The sequence below is a fragment of the Mustela erminea genome, chromosome X, assembly GCF_009829155.1.
Source record: "Mustela erminea isolate mMusErm1 chromosome X, mMusErm1.Pri, whole genome shotgun sequence".
In the NCBI taxonomy this organism is placed as follows: Eukaryota; Metazoa; Chordata; class Mammalia; order Carnivora; family Mustelidae; genus Mustela; species Mustela erminea.
In genome coordinates, this window is record NC_045635.1 from 72036440 (window position 1) to 72056224 (window position 19785).

The 19785-nt window shown below is 34.5% G+C and overlaps 1 protein-coding gene across 4 annotated transcripts in view; it reads right to left on the minus strand.

Annotated features, from left to right (window-relative positions):
- The window catches only part of POF1B (POF1B actin binding protein), a 96615-nt gene that overhangs the window by 63348 nt on the left and 13482 nt on the right, over positions 1-19785 (minus strand). For 2 of the 4 annotated variants that reach the window (XM_032331191.1, XM_032331190.1), the window contains exons 3-5: positions 17754-17828; positions 14975-15055; positions 4682-4783 (exon numbers count right to left, since the gene is read on the minus strand). In XM_032331191.1, the coding sequence (XP_032187082.1) occupies positions 4682-4783; positions 14975-15055; positions 17754-17828 (258 nt within the window). The remainder of the gene's footprint in view (positions 1-4681; positions 4784-14974; positions 15056-17753; positions 17829-19785) is intronic. The other 2 variants (XM_032331192.1, XM_032331193.1) reach the window with 2 other exon arrangements.

Below are 19785 nucleotides of genomic sequence, written 5' to 3' on the forward strand. Positions count from 1 at the left end.
GCAAATATGGAGATAACATGTGTCTCATTGGGTTGCTGTGAGGAGTAAATGAGCTAATGTTTATAAAGTGCCTATTAAAAAGTAGGTGGGTAATAAACATTTATTATTATATTATTATTTTATTATCATGAATCATCATCCACCCCACTAATTTTGCAGGTGGCAAAAACAAACAAACAACAACCAAAAAAAAAAAAAAAAAAAAACCCTAAGGTCCAGAGAGGTAAGATGTTTTACTTATAATGACATGACTAATTCTTGGAAAAATTGGGATTGGAATTGATAATTTCTAGCTCAAATTTCTTTCAGAACATAAAGCTGACTTTTTACAGCCCTCAAAATAGTCTGGAACTTGTTTTTAAACTAAATATTTACTATCTGCTTGTTCATTTGTCTTGGCTTTCTTTTTTCTGATAAAGTATAGGTCAAAGAATAATAAAGGATATTTTAAAATATCCTTTAAAGAATATATATCCTTTAAAGAATAATAAAGGTTTTTTCAGGTTTGAGGATTTCAGGTATATTTCAATTTCCTAAATTATTTTGTTATTATTCTACTTTGATAACAGGCATCTGAAAGACAGTGTTCAAAAAAAAATTCTCTATTTTGAATCAGAATGTTACATTCAGGGGTGCCTGGGTGGCCCAGTCATTATGCGTCTGCCTTTGGCCCAGGTCATGGTCCCAGGATCTTGTTATTGAGCCCCGCATCAGGCTCCCTGCTCAGTGAGAAAACCATTTCTCCCTGTTCCACTCCCCCTGCTTGTGTTCCCTCTCTCACTGTCAAATAAATAAATAAATAATATTTTTTAAAAAAGAACACATCTATGCACATATATTTAGCTTTGGAAGTATAAATTGAATCCTCTATTTCCTTTTGACAAGGGAAAGCTGACATGCATTAATAAAGTAAAGCACTTCAAATCTTATATTTCTTTTAATATGGCACAATTTCAAACTATATTAAATGAAAAAAGCAAGGTACATAAGAGACAATATGCTATGCTCCCTTTTATATAACATTTTAAAATATATACATATGTGTATATTTACAAATATATACAACTTCTTTTAAATGCATAGAGCAAAAATCTTTTAAGGGTGACTGCCCATGGGAAGAGGAACTGAAAGACAAGAGGGTTAGGATAGAGAAGGTTTGGGTTTTTTTGTTTTTTGTTTTACTACTGTATATATTTTTATTCTTTTTTTATATACTTTTTAGACCTTTTTATACTTTTTATGCTTTGAAATTTTTAACATGTATACAAATTATCTTATGTGTACAAAATTATTTTGAAAGAAAAAGATATAAAGAAACATATTTTACAAATAAAAACCATCTTAGTAGTAATTGATAATAAAGGTCATAGAATCTGTTCATAGAATCATTTTCTCCAGGATCTTTTCAAATATGATGCACTTTATATGCTAACACTAAGATCTGTACAGTTTAGAAGTCAGACTGTGTACTATCAGCTATTTTGGTATAAATTGTATGGGTGAATGTATTATCTGTTCCTTTATGTTACAAAATACCCTCATACACTGGATTAGAATAAAGTCAGAATGATAGGTTAAGAAAACCTTCACCCAGTGGGGAACTTGTACACTACTGCAATAGAATTCCTCCTGAAAAAAAATTACTGTCTTTAAAAAGTAAGTTAGGAGACACTTGGAAGGACATATCAATGTAGGACAATAAACAAAACAAAACTAATTTCTCAATCATCTTTCTTTATTAATATATCAGTTGACTCTTAAATAGAATGCTGACAGTCTCTCCATCTGGGGTGTCTTGTGGTTTTGCTGAGCCTATCTGGCCTCTGAACCACTCATTAGTATCACTGAAGACTTAGCAGATTTTCAGTTTCAATTATCATACCTGATTACTAAAATTATTGTTCTAAAGCATGGTATTCATATATTACTCATATTTTTGATGTGTACCACAAGGTAGATTTCTAATGTATAAAAATCAAACATTTCTGAATAATCATATATTTTGTCTTCTTTGATAGAGAAAATAATATACAGAGTACAGTTCATAAGAACTACATAATTATCTTGCAACTGGCACCAATTTACCACCTTTTCATGACAAAGACCTCTGTTTTGGGCAGGTCTTATCTCCTAAGAGCTAGTCCTACTTGAACTAGTCTCATATAACATTAATTACTTCATGTCCTACTGCATCTCTATCACTGAGGAAACTCAACTAGGTCAAGGCAATTGTAGTTTGTTCCATATGCGTGGTTCCTTTTATTCTGGGTAGTCTCTCATGGCAGTCCCCAAACTCCCAAATCATTTAAGGCACTAATAAAAAAAAGTGTACGTAAAAAGGTATATATTGAAATTAATGGTAAGTAACTGTATTGTTCTTTCAAAGGAATTCTTCTTTAACTGTTCCATATGTATAGCAATAAGAATGTACAGGATATTCAGCATTTTCCTCTAGGAGCCAAGATTTAAAAAATTATTTATCTTTTTTGAGACAAGAAATTTAAAAGAGCATGAAATGATGTGTCTCAAAAATTTCTTACTTTTTAAAATATGTCAGATTTATTGTTTTGTCAGTCTAGTTGGATAAAGGACAGATTTTATAATTTTTTTTTAAGATTTTATTTATTTGACAGACAGAGATCACAAGTAGGCAGAGAGGCAGGCAGATAGAGAGTGAGAGAAGGAAGCAGGCTCCCTGCTGAGCAGAGAGCCCGATGTGGGACTCCATCTTAGGACCCTGAGATCATGACCTGAGCCGAAAGCAGCAGCTTAACCCACTGAGCCACCCAGGCGCCCCAGATGTTATAATTTGATAGCTTGAGGAAAGTGCCCCTTAAAGAACTGACATATTTGATAAAATTTTTCTATTTGTAATCATAATGTCCAGAAATATTCTGTTATTCTTCTGAAGGATATGTGTTCAATACATACCATACCAAGCCTTCTAATATATCCAACTTTCTAAGTAGACCAGAGTCTTAAAAGTCTGGATTTTTATTATTCTGAGAGTTTACACTATTTTATTTTTAATAAGCATCAGATAAGTAATAATGTATTAGTTCCTATGAATCTGATAACAACTGCTTATAAATACTCATAAAAATAAGATATGTTCTTATTCCAAGAAAATGTAAAAGAATTTAACATACTTTAATATTTCAATTGCATATGAGAAAAAATGACTTTGTGATAAAAATTCATTTGATATTATTTAACTGCCTGTTATAGGTTAAATTTTGTCCCCCCAACAAAATGCAAATGTTAAAGTCCTAATCTTTAGTATCTCAGAAAGTGACCTTGTTTAGAAACTGGAGCTGCTCCTTTGTTTTCCCCTTGAAACAAGGCTTTTATAGAAGTAAGACATTAAAATGAGGTAATTAGAATGGGTCCTAATGAAATATGACTGGTATTGTCATGAAAAGGGAAAATTTGGACACAGAGACAGACTTGCACAGAGAGAAGTTGACATGAACACAAGAAGGAAGCCATGTGAAGATAAAGGATTAAAGTTATGCATCTACAAACCAAGGAACACCTGAGACCACAAGAAATTTGGAGATAGGCATAGAAGAGCTCCTTCCCTGAAGGTTTCAAAGGGAGCATGGCCCTGACAACACCATGTTTTCATACTTCTGACCTCCAGGCCTGTGAGACAATAAATTTGTGTTGTTTTAAGCCAACCAGACTGTGGTACTTTGTTACAGCAGTCCTAAGAAACTAACACACTGCCCCATTTCAAGTATGTCCAAAAGACAAGTCCTAGGCTCTGTCTGGGCTGGAAATGTTTGTATCCACTGAGATCAATGTGAAACTTCTCCTGGCTACAGTAACAACCCTGTTTGTAGGTCTAGTATATTTACATGCTATGGAATTACCATTGCCCTGCTACAGTTTTGAATGTTGTAGTTGCTCTCTGAGATGAATTAATGAAATTTTTAAAAATGAGACTTGAACTACAGTTTTCTATACTTTTACAGAATATAGTATTGTACGTATCTGTTCATATGTAGTGTTCATTTGAAAATTCACTTTATTTTTTTTGCATTTTTTCAAGTTTTTATTTAAATCCTATCTAGTTAACATGTAGTACAACATTGGTTTCAGTAGTAGAATTTAGTGATTCATCACTCACATGTAACACCCACTGCTCATCACAGCAAATTCTCTCCTTAATGACCATCACCCACTTAGTCTATCCCCTGCCCACCTCCCCTCCATCAATCTTCAGTTTGTTCTCTATAGTTAAGAGTCTCTTATGGTTTGTTTCTCTGTCTTTTTCCCCCTTCCCCTATGTTCATCTGTTTTTCTTCTCAAATTCCACAATTAAGACAAAGTTATAATTTTTTAAATTATAATTTTTCTGAGACCATTTCAAAAGAGACATACAAAGCATTGGGACATTTGTATTAAATTCAGTTTTTACCATTAATTTTGTATGTGACTTGACACATTTTTACTTTAGTTTCCCCTTCAGTAAAACAGGGACAATAATACTTCACATGGATAGAATGAATATGAAAGTGTTAAGGATGATATGAAGGACTGTAGACATAATAAGGTATTATTATGACTCATAATGGCCTTGATGGGCACTTGACAATTGAGTGTCATTTTCACTCTATTAAAATGCTGGCAATTCAAAAGTATACACTTAATAAACTTTAAAACAAATTTTACATACCTGATCCATATTTAGTTTCTCGACTTTTCTTATTGTTTTTTCATAAATAACATTGTTTCCTGGGAAGAAATGGCCTCCTCTTAGGAATGGAGAAAGTGGTTCCTATAAAGACAATAATGACTGTGTTTTTGTCTTTTTTTTTTGAAAGATACCTTTTCAAAGTAACCTTAACTTAAGCAAATATCTAGTCTTTAATAAACTCTGAGTTAGTAGCATATTAGGAGAATAGAATGAGGACCCAATAAAGTTTCGAAAGATGTAAGGAAATAGTAACAAAGATAGTCTGTTTTCTTAAACAGAGTAATCTGGATCTCTCCTACTACCTTTTACTAGGCCTAACAAAGTGTTTCAGGGGAAATGGGAAGGGGCTGAGAAAGATATTTTTCCTTTTTTTAAAAAATAAAGCCTCAAACAGACAACCCCAACGTCATACAAAAACTTCCAGAGGACAGAAAAGAGTTTTTTTCTGTTCTTAAGGCAAGATACAGTGAGTTTCCTCTGAGGTAGACAGGCATTAGGTCAACTTCATTTAAATTGAGTTCACTGGCAGGTTTCTTTCTTTGGAAAAGTATTATTGGAGATATGTAAAATAAACAATTCATCACTGAGCTGTAAATTAGGCAAAACTATATTAAAGATTTTTTTCCCTGGAACTTAGCTTTGGTGCCCTTGAAGTGTACAATTCTTACTTGTGATTATAACCAAAGCTAAGGCTGTTGTTACAACATGTGTTTTGAATACTGAGAACAGAGTAGAGTCAGTAAGTGCCAAGGTATCCCCATATAATCAACTAAATTGATGCAGGATTATCCAAGTGCTTAAAAGATATCAGCCAATGAAATAAAGGCTGGTGACATGTCTAATATCTGAAAGAAATCAGGGAAGGACTAATAAGGATAAAATCAATAGTTTAAAACAAATGCAGGGGAGCCTGGGTGGCTCTGTCTTTAAGCATCTGCTTTCGGCTCAGGTCATGATCCCAGGTTCCTGGGATTGAGCCCCGCATCGGGCTCACTGCTGAATGGGAAGCCTGCTTCTCCCTCACCCACTCCCCCTGCTTGTGTCCCCCTCTCTCGCTGTGTCTCTCTTTGTCAAATAAATAAAACCTTTAAAAATAAAATAAAATAAATGGAATACTATTATATTTCCTATCCTTCTTTTAGTTTTCATATGTCTATTTGTATGGGGGAAGTTATGGTTGTTTTACTACAAAGATTAATTGCATTCATTTATTTTTATAATACAGGGTAACAGTACAGAAGGGGATTGACCAAACCTGCTACTAGTTAATGTGTTTAAGACCATTTCAAAATCAAAACATGCTAGCCTTTTTGTCATCTGGTATTGTAAAAACTCTCAAAACAACTGGATGAAAACACTGGTTGTTGAGAATGCAAGACACTCTTAAATCCAAAGCTATTTACTTCTTATATTCAAGTTTGAATAAAGAATGCTTTAACTAAATGTTCCTGAAATATTTTGGTGAAACAAATATGCAATTGATTAAATTTGGCTAGCTGATGAATTTTTAAATCTAAAGGTAGATATATTTAGAAGGATTCTCCTAGAAGCTCTTTTGTGTTTGTATGTCTTTGTAAAACATTAAAAAAGACTTTTTGTAGTTATTTGCAATCGTATAACACATGTTTGAGAGCTTACTATGCACAATATGCTTTGCTATGTTTTTTTGACCATTTTTACTGAGATATTTAATACTTACAGTTATATATAAGTCTAGCATTACAATAGCTTCAAATTGTAACACTATAGTCATTATACCTATTTAATGATATCAACATACTTTAGCTTAGTACATATTATTGGTAATAGTAAAGATTAAAAATATAAAAGGTGACTTGACTGAAATATGTACATTTATGTAAATGTAGGCTGTATATCAATGATCTGATATCAACATACTTTTGCTTAGTACATATTATTGGTAATAGTAAAGATTAAAAATACAAAAGGTGACTTGACTGAAATATGCACATTTATGTAAATGTAGGCTGTATATCAATGATCTGTTTTTTAGAAAATGGCTACATTTTCTTACAAAAAAATACATTTCTTTTTCTCATTTTCTGCTTTGCTATTTTGAAATTCTTTTTTTATTATATTCAGTTAGCCAACATATAGTACATCATAAGTTTTTGTTGTAGTGTTCAATGATTCATTAGTTGTGTATAACAACCAGTGCTGAGTTTTATAAGGAATGAATCACACTTAGCTTATTACCAGGAACACTGAATATTGATCAGTATTCACCAGACTGTAGCCAGCAGCCTATTTTTATAATGTACTCAAGCTAAGAATGATATTTAGATTTTTAAAGAACTACAAGTACAAAGATGGCCAAAACCTTATGGTGACAGAAAAGCCTAAAATATTTACTATATTGCCCTTTACAGGACATTTTTTTTGATCCCCAGTGTAGATAATATATGAACATAAACATCTATGATACAAGGTAGAAAGAAGCTAGCCCCTGTAAAAGGTACAGAGAAATAAGTTATGGAATGGAATTCAGAAGAGGAAAAATTGAATTCCATCTGGCAGTGTTCAGGTTAAGTTATTTGGATCTAGTGGCATTTGAGAGAAGATTAAAGTGGGCCTTGAATATGGGGAAATGGAAGAAAATGGTACTCCAAATGAAGTAAACAAAATAACTCACAAAACCAAGCCTGTGAAAGTGTAAATTACATGTAAGGGACACAAATGAGTCCTTGAATGCTTTTAAGAATGGACTGAGGTGAACATAAATCTACGTCAGGGAGATTTGTTGGAGAAACAAAAATGTACAGGTAAGGAGACCAGTTAAGAGACTATCTTAAATCACGAAGGACAGTACTTTCCAAAGATGACTCTAAGATCTTAAATCTGAGAAATCTACTACATAGCTGATGGTGTCAAAAACAAAAACAAGGAAAGTTGAGACACACTGAATTTTATGCGCTCCTGGTAAAAATCTAGGTCTGATTCATGTTTTTATTCCTTATAACATTTAGTAAATATGTAGTGCATAGCAACCCCTTAAACATGTATTAAATTACTGCAAAGAGTTAGCAAAGGGACTTTTACCAAAATGCACAGGAAGGCATTCAGGTTATAAATGTCCAGCACACACATGAGTGGAGATTTCATGGCTAGAGGTCTAGTTCTAGATTTCAGAATCATATGCTTAGAAGTTCCTGTTAAAATCATGCAATTGCTGAAAAGCCAAGTGAATATCAAAGACATAACTATATAAGTCTTAAGGGATATGAGAATCAGAAGAGAAAAATGACATAAAATCAAGAGAAGAAGAATTTCCATAAAGCAGTGGAGGGGTGAGTGACAGTAAAAACACTTCAGAGATGTCAACAGATGAGAATTCTAAAGTGGATTTGATTCGGACTACTATAGAGCCATTGGATCTGACTACTGAAATTAGTGAAAGAAGGAGTAATGGAAAAAAAAAATTCTAGAGTCATAAACCCTGTATTCAACTCTGCCTCTATCACCCACCTGCTATGGAAATGTAGGAAAGTCATTTACCTTCTCTGAGGCTTAGTTTTCTTATCACAGAGATAGTAACGTAGAATACTTTATACCGGGGCACCTGGGTGGCTCAGTGGGTTAAACCCCTGCCTTCGGCTCGGGTCATGGTCCCAGGTCTTGGGATCTAGTCCCACATTGGGCTCTCTGCTTCACAGGGAGCCTGCTTCCTCCTCTCTCTCTGCCTGCCTCTCTGCCTGCTTATGATCTCTCTCTCTGTGTCAAATAAATAAATAAAATCTTAAAAAAGAATACTTCATACCAAGCAAAAAAAAAAACGTATTTTAAACTACATTTAATCTGTGATTTTAATGTACAAATGATATTGATTTTTAATAATATAATACTTTAACTCTGTACTGCATTTTAAAAAGTTAATGAAAACCTTGTTTGAACTATTCTAAGATGTCAAGATAAAGTATATACAAAATAGGCTTATTGAAGGCAAGGACTGTATTCATCTTGAATACGCAATAGTGAATGAACAGATGACTGGATGAGGAGAGATGATATGAATATTTATCTTAAGGATTTAAGTACCCTCTAACGGGGGGAAACAGAGCAAAAGAAAATTTCTCTCTGTTCACTATAAATGCTGAATCATCATTATTTTTAAGAAGAAAAATGGTTTGGGTCCTAACAGTGTTGATTCTCTCCTAAATGTGTGTTTGACCTATTATTTTAAATGACTTACTGAAAAAAATTCCAAATTTAGGGAGCTATTTTTCCCAAAAATGTTTAAAGAAGTAAAACCAAATTTTAGTATATATGAATATATCATTCTTAGTAAAACAGTTCACCAAAATAAATTTAATTACAAGTCTTAGATTTTTCACAAATGAGCTGTTAGACAGCTTTACTATTTTGGCAGCTTATTTTTTTTTTAATCTGTACATTTGAATTGGTGCCAGAGCCACCCTAAAAATTAGTAGGTGTCTTCAAAGATAGTTGATTTTATCATTTTAATTGTTACTTTTAGAACCTCTGGCTGTAGTTCTCACATCTAACAAAGTACATAATCCCCAGCATCTACTTTGCTGTTCCCAGGCCATGAAATCTTGTTGGAGAAACTTAAGAAAAATATTTGCTGATTTGACTCAGTACAAATGCAAGTTATCTAAATTTAAGAGCGCCTCTAACCTTCATGGTCATAGTTGTATTTGTCAAATTCTCTGTAACTGTGGTTGCAATTTTCTGTTCAATTTCCTCAATCCCCTATGGTCACATTTCCTTCATTCTCCTTCTTATTGAGAAAACAAAGACCTATTCAATGAGATTCCTTCATCTTCCTACCTGAAAAGCCTCTCTTCAATTTCTGCTCCTTCCATCTCATTACCAAGAAAGTCAAACTCCTCCTTTTATACTGAAGTCACTTCTCTATACCTGGAATCCTATCCCCTCTTGTTTCTTCCACAATTGTGTCCATTTGTCCCCTTGCCCTGTGGCATCTTTAGTCTTACTACTGGTTCTTTTTCCTCTGCCTGTAAATCTCTCAGATCGCCAGGATTCTGTTTTCTCTTTTAGATACTATCCTATCTGCTTCTTTTGAGCAATATCCTTCTTAGAAGAGTAATCCTCATTTATTTCCTCCACTTCTTGATCTATTCACCCATTAACTTTGCACATCTGGGTTTTGCTTCCAAAATTATAAGGAAACTCTCAAATATCACCATTACTTAATAGTTGAACTCTTTATTCTCAAACCTCATCCTCATCCTCTTTGGCCTTTTGGCTATTTGAGACAGTTGACCACTCCTTTCCCCTGTTTGTTTTAGTTACTCTGTGTTCACATTTCTTTCTGACAACTTCTCTGCCCAGGAAAGTGGATCCTTTCTGTTTCCTTAACAGCATTAAGGAACATGCCTTTCCTTAAATGACTTAAGCTAGGCATTTCTCAAGGTTCTGTGCCTCAACCCTCTCCATTATCCATCAGGTTTTTCATTCGTTCTCACAGCTACAATGACAATTTTCAAAGGAATAACTCCCAATAACTATCTCAAATGTGACATTTCTCTATGTCATTTTTTATTATTATTAAGTAAGTTCCACACCCAGTGTGGAGCCCAATGTGGAGCTTGAACTCATGACCCTGAGATTAAGACTTGAGCTCAGATCAAGATCAGGTACTCACAACTGAGCAACCTAGCTGCCCTCTCCAGGTCTTTTTTTTTTTTTTTTTTTTTTTTGAAAGAGAGAGAGAACAAGCCAGGGGAGGGGCAGAGGAAGAGGGAGAGAGAGAATCCTGAGTGAAATAAGTCAAGCAGAGAGAGTCAATTATCATATGGTTTCACTTATTTGTGGAGCATAACAAATACCATGGAGGACAAGGGGACTTAGAGAGGAGAAAGGAGTTGAGGGAAATTGGAAGCGGAGGTGAACCATGAGACACTATGGACTCTGAAAAACAATCTGAGGGGTTTGAAGGGGCAGGGGGTGGGAGGTTGGGGGAACCAGGTGGTGGGTATTAGAGAGGGCACAGATTGCATGGAGCACTGGGTGTGGTGCAAAAACAATGAATACTGTTATGGTGAAAATTTTTTTAAAAATTTTAAAAAAGATTTACTTTTTTTTTGAGAGAGAGAGAGAGAACAAGCAGGGGGAGGGGCAGAGAAAGAGGGAGAGAGAGAATCCTGAAGCAGACTCCCTGCTGGGCATGGAGCTCTACATGGGGCTCAATCCTAGGACCCTGAGATTGTGAACTGAGCCAAAATCAAGAGTCAGCCATTTAACCAACTGAGAAACCCAGGCACCCAACTTTTCTTCTTTTTTTAACACCATATTCAACATAATTTATCAAATCTTTTCAAAATTAAGCCCAGAATAACTCAGAAAAGACAAGAATAGATTTGGAGTCAGAAGACCTGAACAAGTCACATTTATTTAAGATTTAGTTTCTTAATTAGTAAAATGATACTAGCAACAATGTTAACTGTAATAATACCTTAAATATCACAGTAAATCCTTCTCTGATTTTCTGAAACAAATGTGTTGCCTCCAACCCCTAGAACTTCAATAAGACTTCATCTGTAATTTTCTTGTGTCATCTATCATACACCCCACCATGTATTTTGCATGGCTATTTGTGGACATATCTTATTTCCCTTGCCAAGAGGAACTGTGAACTCTTTTGTTATGGGAACCATGTCTTGTTTCCTTACCCCCAACCATATGAAGGCTGTACAATTTCCTGTCCATATCAGGAGTTCCACAACTAGAAAATTAATAAAACTTATTTATATCAATTGGATTCTCTCTACTGGCAGAACAAAAATATTTTCATCATTTCTAGGTCAAGTTATATACCAGAATGCATGAATACTTTGACTAAAATGACAATAAATGGAGCTAAAGAAGATCACAAGCAATGAAAAATTTAAAAAGGCTGAACAGAGGTAGAAGGAAATCATAATGAGAAGTAGATTGAGATCAGTTTAATTACAAGGAGGAGAAGTGAAGATTAGGCAAGCTGGGAGGTGAAAGAGGATAAAGTTGCCATTTAGGAGGCTCAGTTTATTATAAATATTGTAACTAAGCCAGAATCTTCTCCTGGGGAGGGATTTACAAGAACGAACAAAAAGGCATATACTTAGATAAACAAAATGAGGAATATATTTAAATAGGATATTCAAGCTGCTCTGCAAAATCAGATTATTTGGGTTTACAAAGCATAGAGATTGAAATTTGTTTTATTCCTCAATAATAGAAAGAGTTAAAAGCTTTAAAATAATCATTACCCTCTTCGGAGAGGGGGGTCCCTAAGAAACCATTTGCTTCTTTGTAGTTGAACACAGCCATAATAATACGCTTTTACATGGGCAGGCTCAGTGTTACAAATATGTGTTTCCATACATACTTCTAATTTCTCTGCCTTTGTATTACACTGTCACAGGGAATGATGGGGGAAAATTGGTATGTAGATGAGTCTCTGGATCCTAAATCAACTATATCCTCAACGTATCTTTCCCAGATGAGAATTGTTCAATTTCTGTTCCCACTCTGTCACTTTGTAACTAAATGGTTTGAGGCTAGTTAAAAGCTTAAGTTTAAAGATGATTGGACTTTGTTTTGTTCACTGCTCTATCCCTAATTCTTGGAGCGATTTGTAGTACATAGTAGGCAATTGATAAATATTCATTGAATAAATAACTTAACTTCTTTGTGCTTCTGTTTTCTCAACTTTTTAGATTTAAACAGGATAAAATATGAAATTTCTTAGCATGGAGCATATATCCAATAAACATTAATTCTTCCTTTTCTCCGTTAACTTAAGAATAATAATTTATCGAGGCACCTGGGTGGCTCAGTGGGCTAAAGCCTCTGCCTTCAGCTTAGGTCATGATCCCAGGGTCCTCAGATGGAGCCCCACATTGGGCTCTCTACTGGGGGGGTGGGGCGCTGCTTCCTCCTCTCTCTCTGCCTGCCTCTCTGCTTACTTGTGATCTCTGTCAAATAAATAAATAAAATCTAAAGAAAAATAATAAGAATTTATCCAAAATCACATAAGAATCAGTGGCAAAATGTGTTGGAATTCAAATTATTTGATATTTAAAAATTATTCTGTGAATATATGCTAGGTAAACACAGCAACTCACATTATGAAAAAAAAAAAGTGTTATCCAGAACTAATTCTTTGAAACCCAGGGATATCAAATGTAATATGCATCCAAGTACACATATTCCCCAGCTTGTAGGTCAAAGAAAGAAAAAGGAGAACAAGGGAGGAAGAATGGGAAAGGGTAAAGTGGTCATGTCATAGAAAAATGCACATTCTCATCTCTCAAGCTCTCTTTATGTCTCCCTTCCCCCAACACAATTTTGAGATTTGTTGTTTAAACATTTGATTCTGCAAAAGAAAGCACAAGCAATTGCTTTAGTGTAATCACATTCAGTTTTGATACTTATAATGGATATGTGAAAACTGAAGCAAGTGTTCAAAATAATCATCCCCCCCACCACAGAGCTTACATGCTCATATGTTCACACATGCATATGTACATAACTAACTCCCTTTGTAGCTGAAAGGACATGAGAAAATGATTTTAAAATAAACAAAGAAAGAAGAGGGGAGAACAGATAGCAAAAAATCAGTGCACCCCCCACCCATGCACCTGAAGTAATATCAAGTGTGTTACTCTAATTTAATCCTTTGCTTTCCACAGCTAAAGCAAATAATTGATTTTATTTTGTGACAGAGGGGAGGATTCTTTCTTGCAATTGTGGAGAAATAAAATAAAGAACAACACAAATAATTGCTGTATTATTATCTGTGGTATACTGTTTCTATTTGTGAAACTTTGTCCTTATAAACCCACAGAACATCCTGTTGCAGCTAAAGAAGGGCTGCATATGGTTTTGCATGTGTGTAGAGGAAAGCTTTTTACTGTAGAAAGTTTTCTTAATTTTCTCCTCAAAATGAGATAGACAATAATATCATAGTTTGCAAAATATAAGGTTATATATCTCAGTAGAATATATAACTATAATTTTCAAAAGAGCTTATTGCTAGGCACAGAAGTTCATAGCATAGGCAATAAAGGCATGGGGACACTTTTGAACTTTTGATTTTTCATTTTCTTCTTCCTAGCCCATGTCTCAATGGCAAATCTAAATAAACTAAAGACTCCAACCTCTGATGTAATAGCTGGTAACTTTTATGTGAAATCTGTGAAAGAACTTTGTCTTTTTTTCCTTTGGTTCAAAGGATACAAAATCCTTTGTAGTATGAAGGTGGCGGTATAGAAGTAGAAAGATTTTATAACCCAAGAATGTCCATGCTGCTTGGAATAGTTGCATCACTAAATCAGAGTATATGAGCACATAGTTGTCTGGAATTAAAAATGACTCTTTAAAATAGTGATTCAAAGGGACACATGCACCCCAGTGTTTATAACAGCAATGTCCACAATTGCCAAACTATGGAAAAAGCCCAGATGTCCATCAGCAGATGAATGGATTAAGAAGATGTGGTACATATATACAATGGAATATTACTCAGCCAGCAAAAGAGTGAAATCTTGCTTTTTGCCATGATATAGATGAAGCTAGAGTGTACTATGCTAAGTGAAATAAGTCAGTGAGAGAAAGACAAATACCATATGACTTCACTCCTATGTGGAATTTAAGAAACAAAACAGATGAGCATAGAAGAAGGGAAGGAAAAATAAAATAAGATAAAAACAGAGAGGGTGGCAAACCATAAGAGATTCTTTTTTTTTTTTAAGATTTTATTTATTTATTTGACAGAGAGAGATCACAAGTAGGCAGAGAGGCAGGCAGAGAGAGGAGGAAGCAGGCTCCCTGCTGAGCAGAGAGCCCGATGCGGGACTCGATCCCAGGACCCTGAGATCATGACCTGAGCCGAAGGCAGCGACTTAACCCACTGAGCCACCCAGGCGCCCCCATAAGAGACTCTTTTTTTTTTTTTTTAAAGAAACAAACAGAGTTGCTGGAGGGGAAGGGGGTAAGGGGAAGGAATAATTGGGTAATGGGCACTAAGGAGAGCACTTAATGTAATGAACACTGGGTGTTATATGCAAGTGATAAACCACTAAAAAAATTAAAAATTAAAAAAATAAAATCTTTAAAAATATTTTAAAATGATTTCTAATACTAATGATTAGAAATTAGCTTTAAAACTAGAAGAAACTCCCAATGATCTGATTTTAGGGATCTGGTAACTGAGTCACCCTTCTCGTTTAGGCTACCAACTTCTAAGGAATTATAGGTTGGAACAGGAGTTTGTGTGATATAGCTCACCTGTTCAGGATTTTGTACTATGTATCTCCTAATAGTAGTCTGTGGATATGCACTGACTTTCACTGTTGGAGAATGGAGTTCCTGTAAAGAAAGATAAAAGCTGCATATAATTATAGTTGCTTAATGACCTTGAAGCCATTAATAATAATAGGGAGCAATTTTCAGAGTGAAATTTTAAAATTAATTTGCATAAATGATGACATGAATTTATGGTTCTAGTTAACTTCAGTCTTAGAAACATATATGAAAGCATGTGCTTATGTGTTCAGCATTGTGCTGGGTATTTCTATTAAATACTCATTTCATGATAATTCATCACACATTCCAAGCTATAGTTGATGGAAGTTTCAAAATCTTCATTACATTGTAATGCCCCCGCAATATTAGAAGAAAATGTAGCTTAATATTTATTATCTTATAATTTTTAAAAATCAAAGAAATACAGAGAGAAAAATGTGCGTGTGTGTGTGTGTGTGTGTGTGTGTGTGTACTTAAACACGTAAATCTTCAGTGTGGTGATGGCAGAGGGCCATAAATAACATTAAAAGTGAGACAAAACATTAGAATAAAGTAATTTGTAAACTTTTGATGGAAAAAGAGTCAATATCATTAATATAGAGTTTTTATACTTCAATAAGAAAAAGATTCATGCTAATAGAAAAATAAGCAAATGGCATGAACATTTATAAAAGAAAAACAAATGTTTAATAAATAGCAAGAACTATTCAACCAAACTAAGAATCAAATAAACATAACAAAGTTACCATATTTTAACTGGAAATAAATTTCAAATAATAATACTGATGAAGGTACACTAAAAGGAACACTTTCCTATGGAGAGGGGAAAGATTAATCATCTACAGGCTAAAATATGTAGCTACTAAAATAATGATTTTGAGTAATACAAATTTACATGAAAAAGCTCATAATATTATATAAGTTTAAGTGAGAAATGAAGATATAGAACTGCATATATGGTATGATCTCAATTCTTTATTTGAATGGAAGAAAATGTAAAATGCTAATAATACTATCTGTGGGTAAGAGAAGGGATCATGAGTGATTTTTATTTCTTCTTGTCTACATTTTTTATGGTTCCAAAATTCTCCACAATAAGCATATTTGTATTATCATAAATAACACATTGTAAACCCAGTTTTAAAGCCTTCATTATAAAAAATAACAGCTAATGCAATTTGCTGCCTGGATTTGAATGTAGTGAATATCTCTGTGATTTAAGTGGGCTTACTTTTCCAAGGTAATCTTGTCTTGGTGATCTTGTAGAGCTCTATTTCTATCACCGCTGTAGCCTTTATCCCACTTATGTTTTGCTGTGTGTGGGATCCATGCTAGTCTGAGAGCTCTTTGAGAATAGTAATTGGGTCTAATACATCTTTGTACAATATTTGATACATAGTCAGCACTCAGCAATTGTTTGCTAAATATATGCATGACCCTAGGGTTATCTGGGTGGCTCAGTGGCTTAAATGACTGACCTGATTTCCCAGGGTCCTGGGATCCATCCCCACACAGGGCTCCATGCTCAGCAGGAAGTCTACTTCTCTCCCCACCCCGCCCTCCTCCCTACCCACTCCTGCTCTCTCTCTCTCTAAATAAACAAATAAATAAATAAAAGCATGACTCTAGCCGACTCAGCTCTAGGCTAGGCCAAATTGGGAAATGGTAGACAAACTTTTGATAATCTTATTTGTTAGGCATAAGATCAGCTTTTCCTTGCTGTACTAAAGCCTAGAGACCCATTTTTGTCCCTTTGTTCCCTTACTGTTCAAGCTCCTACATTGGTACCTCATCTGGGCAGGACTGCTTTCTTAGAACACCATCTTTCTCCCTCCTAGCCTCCAAGTGTCACATCCTTTATACTCCTGTCCTATGTAGTAACAAATTTAGGAGGTTTTTTATTTTATTTCCTTTGGATTCATTTTTAATGAATGGTGACTAGCTCATTAAATACATATTTGTTAACATGGTATTCAATTATTATTATAGGTACCTTTTGGAGATATAGTGCCTAAACTCCAGGGTAATCTTAAACTTGGGGTTATTAAGTTTTAAAAACTAGGGGAACTAGATCCTTGCATATCTTCCAAATCATGTACCTTTCAGAAGGTCTAGTTATAACACTATAAGCTTTTCTCTCTGAATGCAAACTGACAGTGCTATCACTCCCAAAGTCAGGTCCTTGACCAATCCAAGATCTAAGTACTTTATTTGTGGGGCACCTGGGTGGTTCAGTGCGTTAAGCCTCTGCCTTCAGCTCAGGTCATGATCTCAGGGTCCTGGGATCAAGCCCAGCATTGGGCTTTCTGCTCAGTGGGGACCCTGCTTCCGCCTCTCTCTGCCTGCCTCTCTGTCTACTTGTTATCTCTCTTTCTCTGTCAAATAAATAAAATCTTTAAGTACTTTACTTGTGCTAAACTCAAGGAACCTAAAATATATATTTTATAATATAATATAATATAATATAATATAAATACTGGAGATCCTTGACTAAAAATAAACTACACTCAAACTAAAAGCAATTAGATTGAATAGACAATGAAACTGAAAAATTTCAGTTCATAGCATTTTTTCAGCACCTGTTTCACATTCTTTTAATGGGTTGAGCTGATTATCATATATGAGAATCCCTTTTCTAGTTTTGTGTTCCTGACATTTTGTAAATGTGTAAAGCCTTAGGAGAGCTTAAAGATTACTTAAACATATGAGCAAGGCTTACATAAAAAGAAAAGTATCTAATCTAATCCATAGCTTCTTTTACTTGTTTAGTATTTGGGGTTATACGTACAGTGCTTGGAGGACAAGTAGATATTTTCAGAGTTGGAGAATGGAGTTCCTGTTGAGAAAAAAAGGGATGTTCAGAAACTGTCACTAAGTTGTGTCATTTGAATATCTTACCTTAACTTCCTTTAATTTTATAATAACCCAGTTTGTCAGAAGAACTTCCAAAGAGCACAGTACTGAATTCCTTTGTCAGCTTTGCTAGTAAACTAATGATAAAATAATTTCTTGAATAATTTCATAATAACACATTCTTCTTGTATTTCTAGGTTACATCCTTCTTTTCTTCTTGAGATCTCTGCTAATATATATCCCGATGTTATTATAGGTCTGTAATTTAACAAGATGCAAAACTTATCAACATAAAATACAAAATTTTCTAACCATGATAGAAAACTACCTTTGAAAACTCAACTAAGTCTACTGCCCTGAAAATGCAAATCAAAACTACAATGAGATACTACCTCATAACTGTCAGAATGGCTAAAATAAAAAACACAAGAAACAACATGTGTTGGCGAGGATGTGGAGAAAGGTGAGCCCTCTTATACTGTTGGTGGGAATGCAAACTGGTGCAGCTACTCTGGAAAATGGTATGGAGGTTCCTCATAAATTTAAAAATAGAACTGCCCAGTGATCCATAATCAATCACACTACTGGATATTTATCCAAAAAATACAAAAATACTAATTCAAAGGGATACATGCACCCTTGTGTTTATAGCAGCATTATTTACAATCACCAAGATATGGAAGCAGCCCAGGGTCTACTGATTGACCAACAAATAAAGAAGATGTGGTATATATATATACAATGGAATATTATTCAAAAATAAAAAGATGGGCGCCTGGGTGGCTCAGTGGGTTAAGCCGCTGCCTTCGGCTCAGGTCATGATCTCAGGGTCCTGGGATCGAGTCCCGCATCGGGCTCTCTGCTCAGCAGGGAGCCTGCTTCCCTCTCTCTCTCTCTCTCTCTCTGCCTGCCTCTCTGTCTACTTGTGATTTCTCTCTGTCAAATAAATAAATAAATAAAATCTTTAAAAAAAAAAAATAAAAAGAATGAAATCTTGAAATTTGCAACAACATACATGGAGCTAAAGAGTATAATGCTAAGTGAGATGACAGTCAGAGAAAGGTAAATACTGTATGATTTCACTCATGTGTGGAATGTAAGAAACAAAACAAATGAGTTGGCAGGGTTGGGGGAAGAGACAAACCAAGAAAGAGACTATTCACTATAGAGAACAACCTAATGGTTACTGGTTACTGGGGGGGAAGGTAGGAGGGGGAATGGGTTAAATAGTTGATGAGGATTAAGGAGTACATATGTGATGAGCTGTGGGTGATGTATGGAATTTTTGAATCACTATATTGTACACCTGAAACTAATATAACCCTGTGTGTTAACAAACTGGAATTAAAATAAAAACTTTTAAAAAAAGACTACTGCTCTGAGATTACTTCAGTCTAACTTTTAATTATGGTTTGTCTGATCTGCTTCTGGTGAAATTTCAAAGACTAGGCTCTGATGTTAAAGGAAAATGGTCTATAAAAGTGATAGTATGATTTTTAACAATGATTAGATAAAAGTTACTTTATTGATTATGCTGACATTCTTTACATTTTTCCCAAATCAGCAAAACTGTTGCTTTATTAGTGTGCAAAGAGTTGATAGCATTAGTCAATCTCTTCATACATTACTATAACTTACAACCAATTGACAGAACTCCAGGATATATTTCCACAATAAAAACAATTCTTTCTTTTTTTTTTTTTTAGAACAAGGAGACTATTGAAAATCAGAATCACGGACTTGCAAGGGAAACACCGGCAGATTCGTATGAAAGTATAGCTATAATGTAGGTGTAATGTGCTGTTCTTAAAACAAATTGCCAAATATTTTGCATGCTGTGGGTTTTTTTGTTGTTGTTTTTCTTTTGGTTCACCTTATAACATTTTCATCCTCCCTTTCCGTGTTACATCAGCAGTAATACTGCAAGCTTAATACTTCAA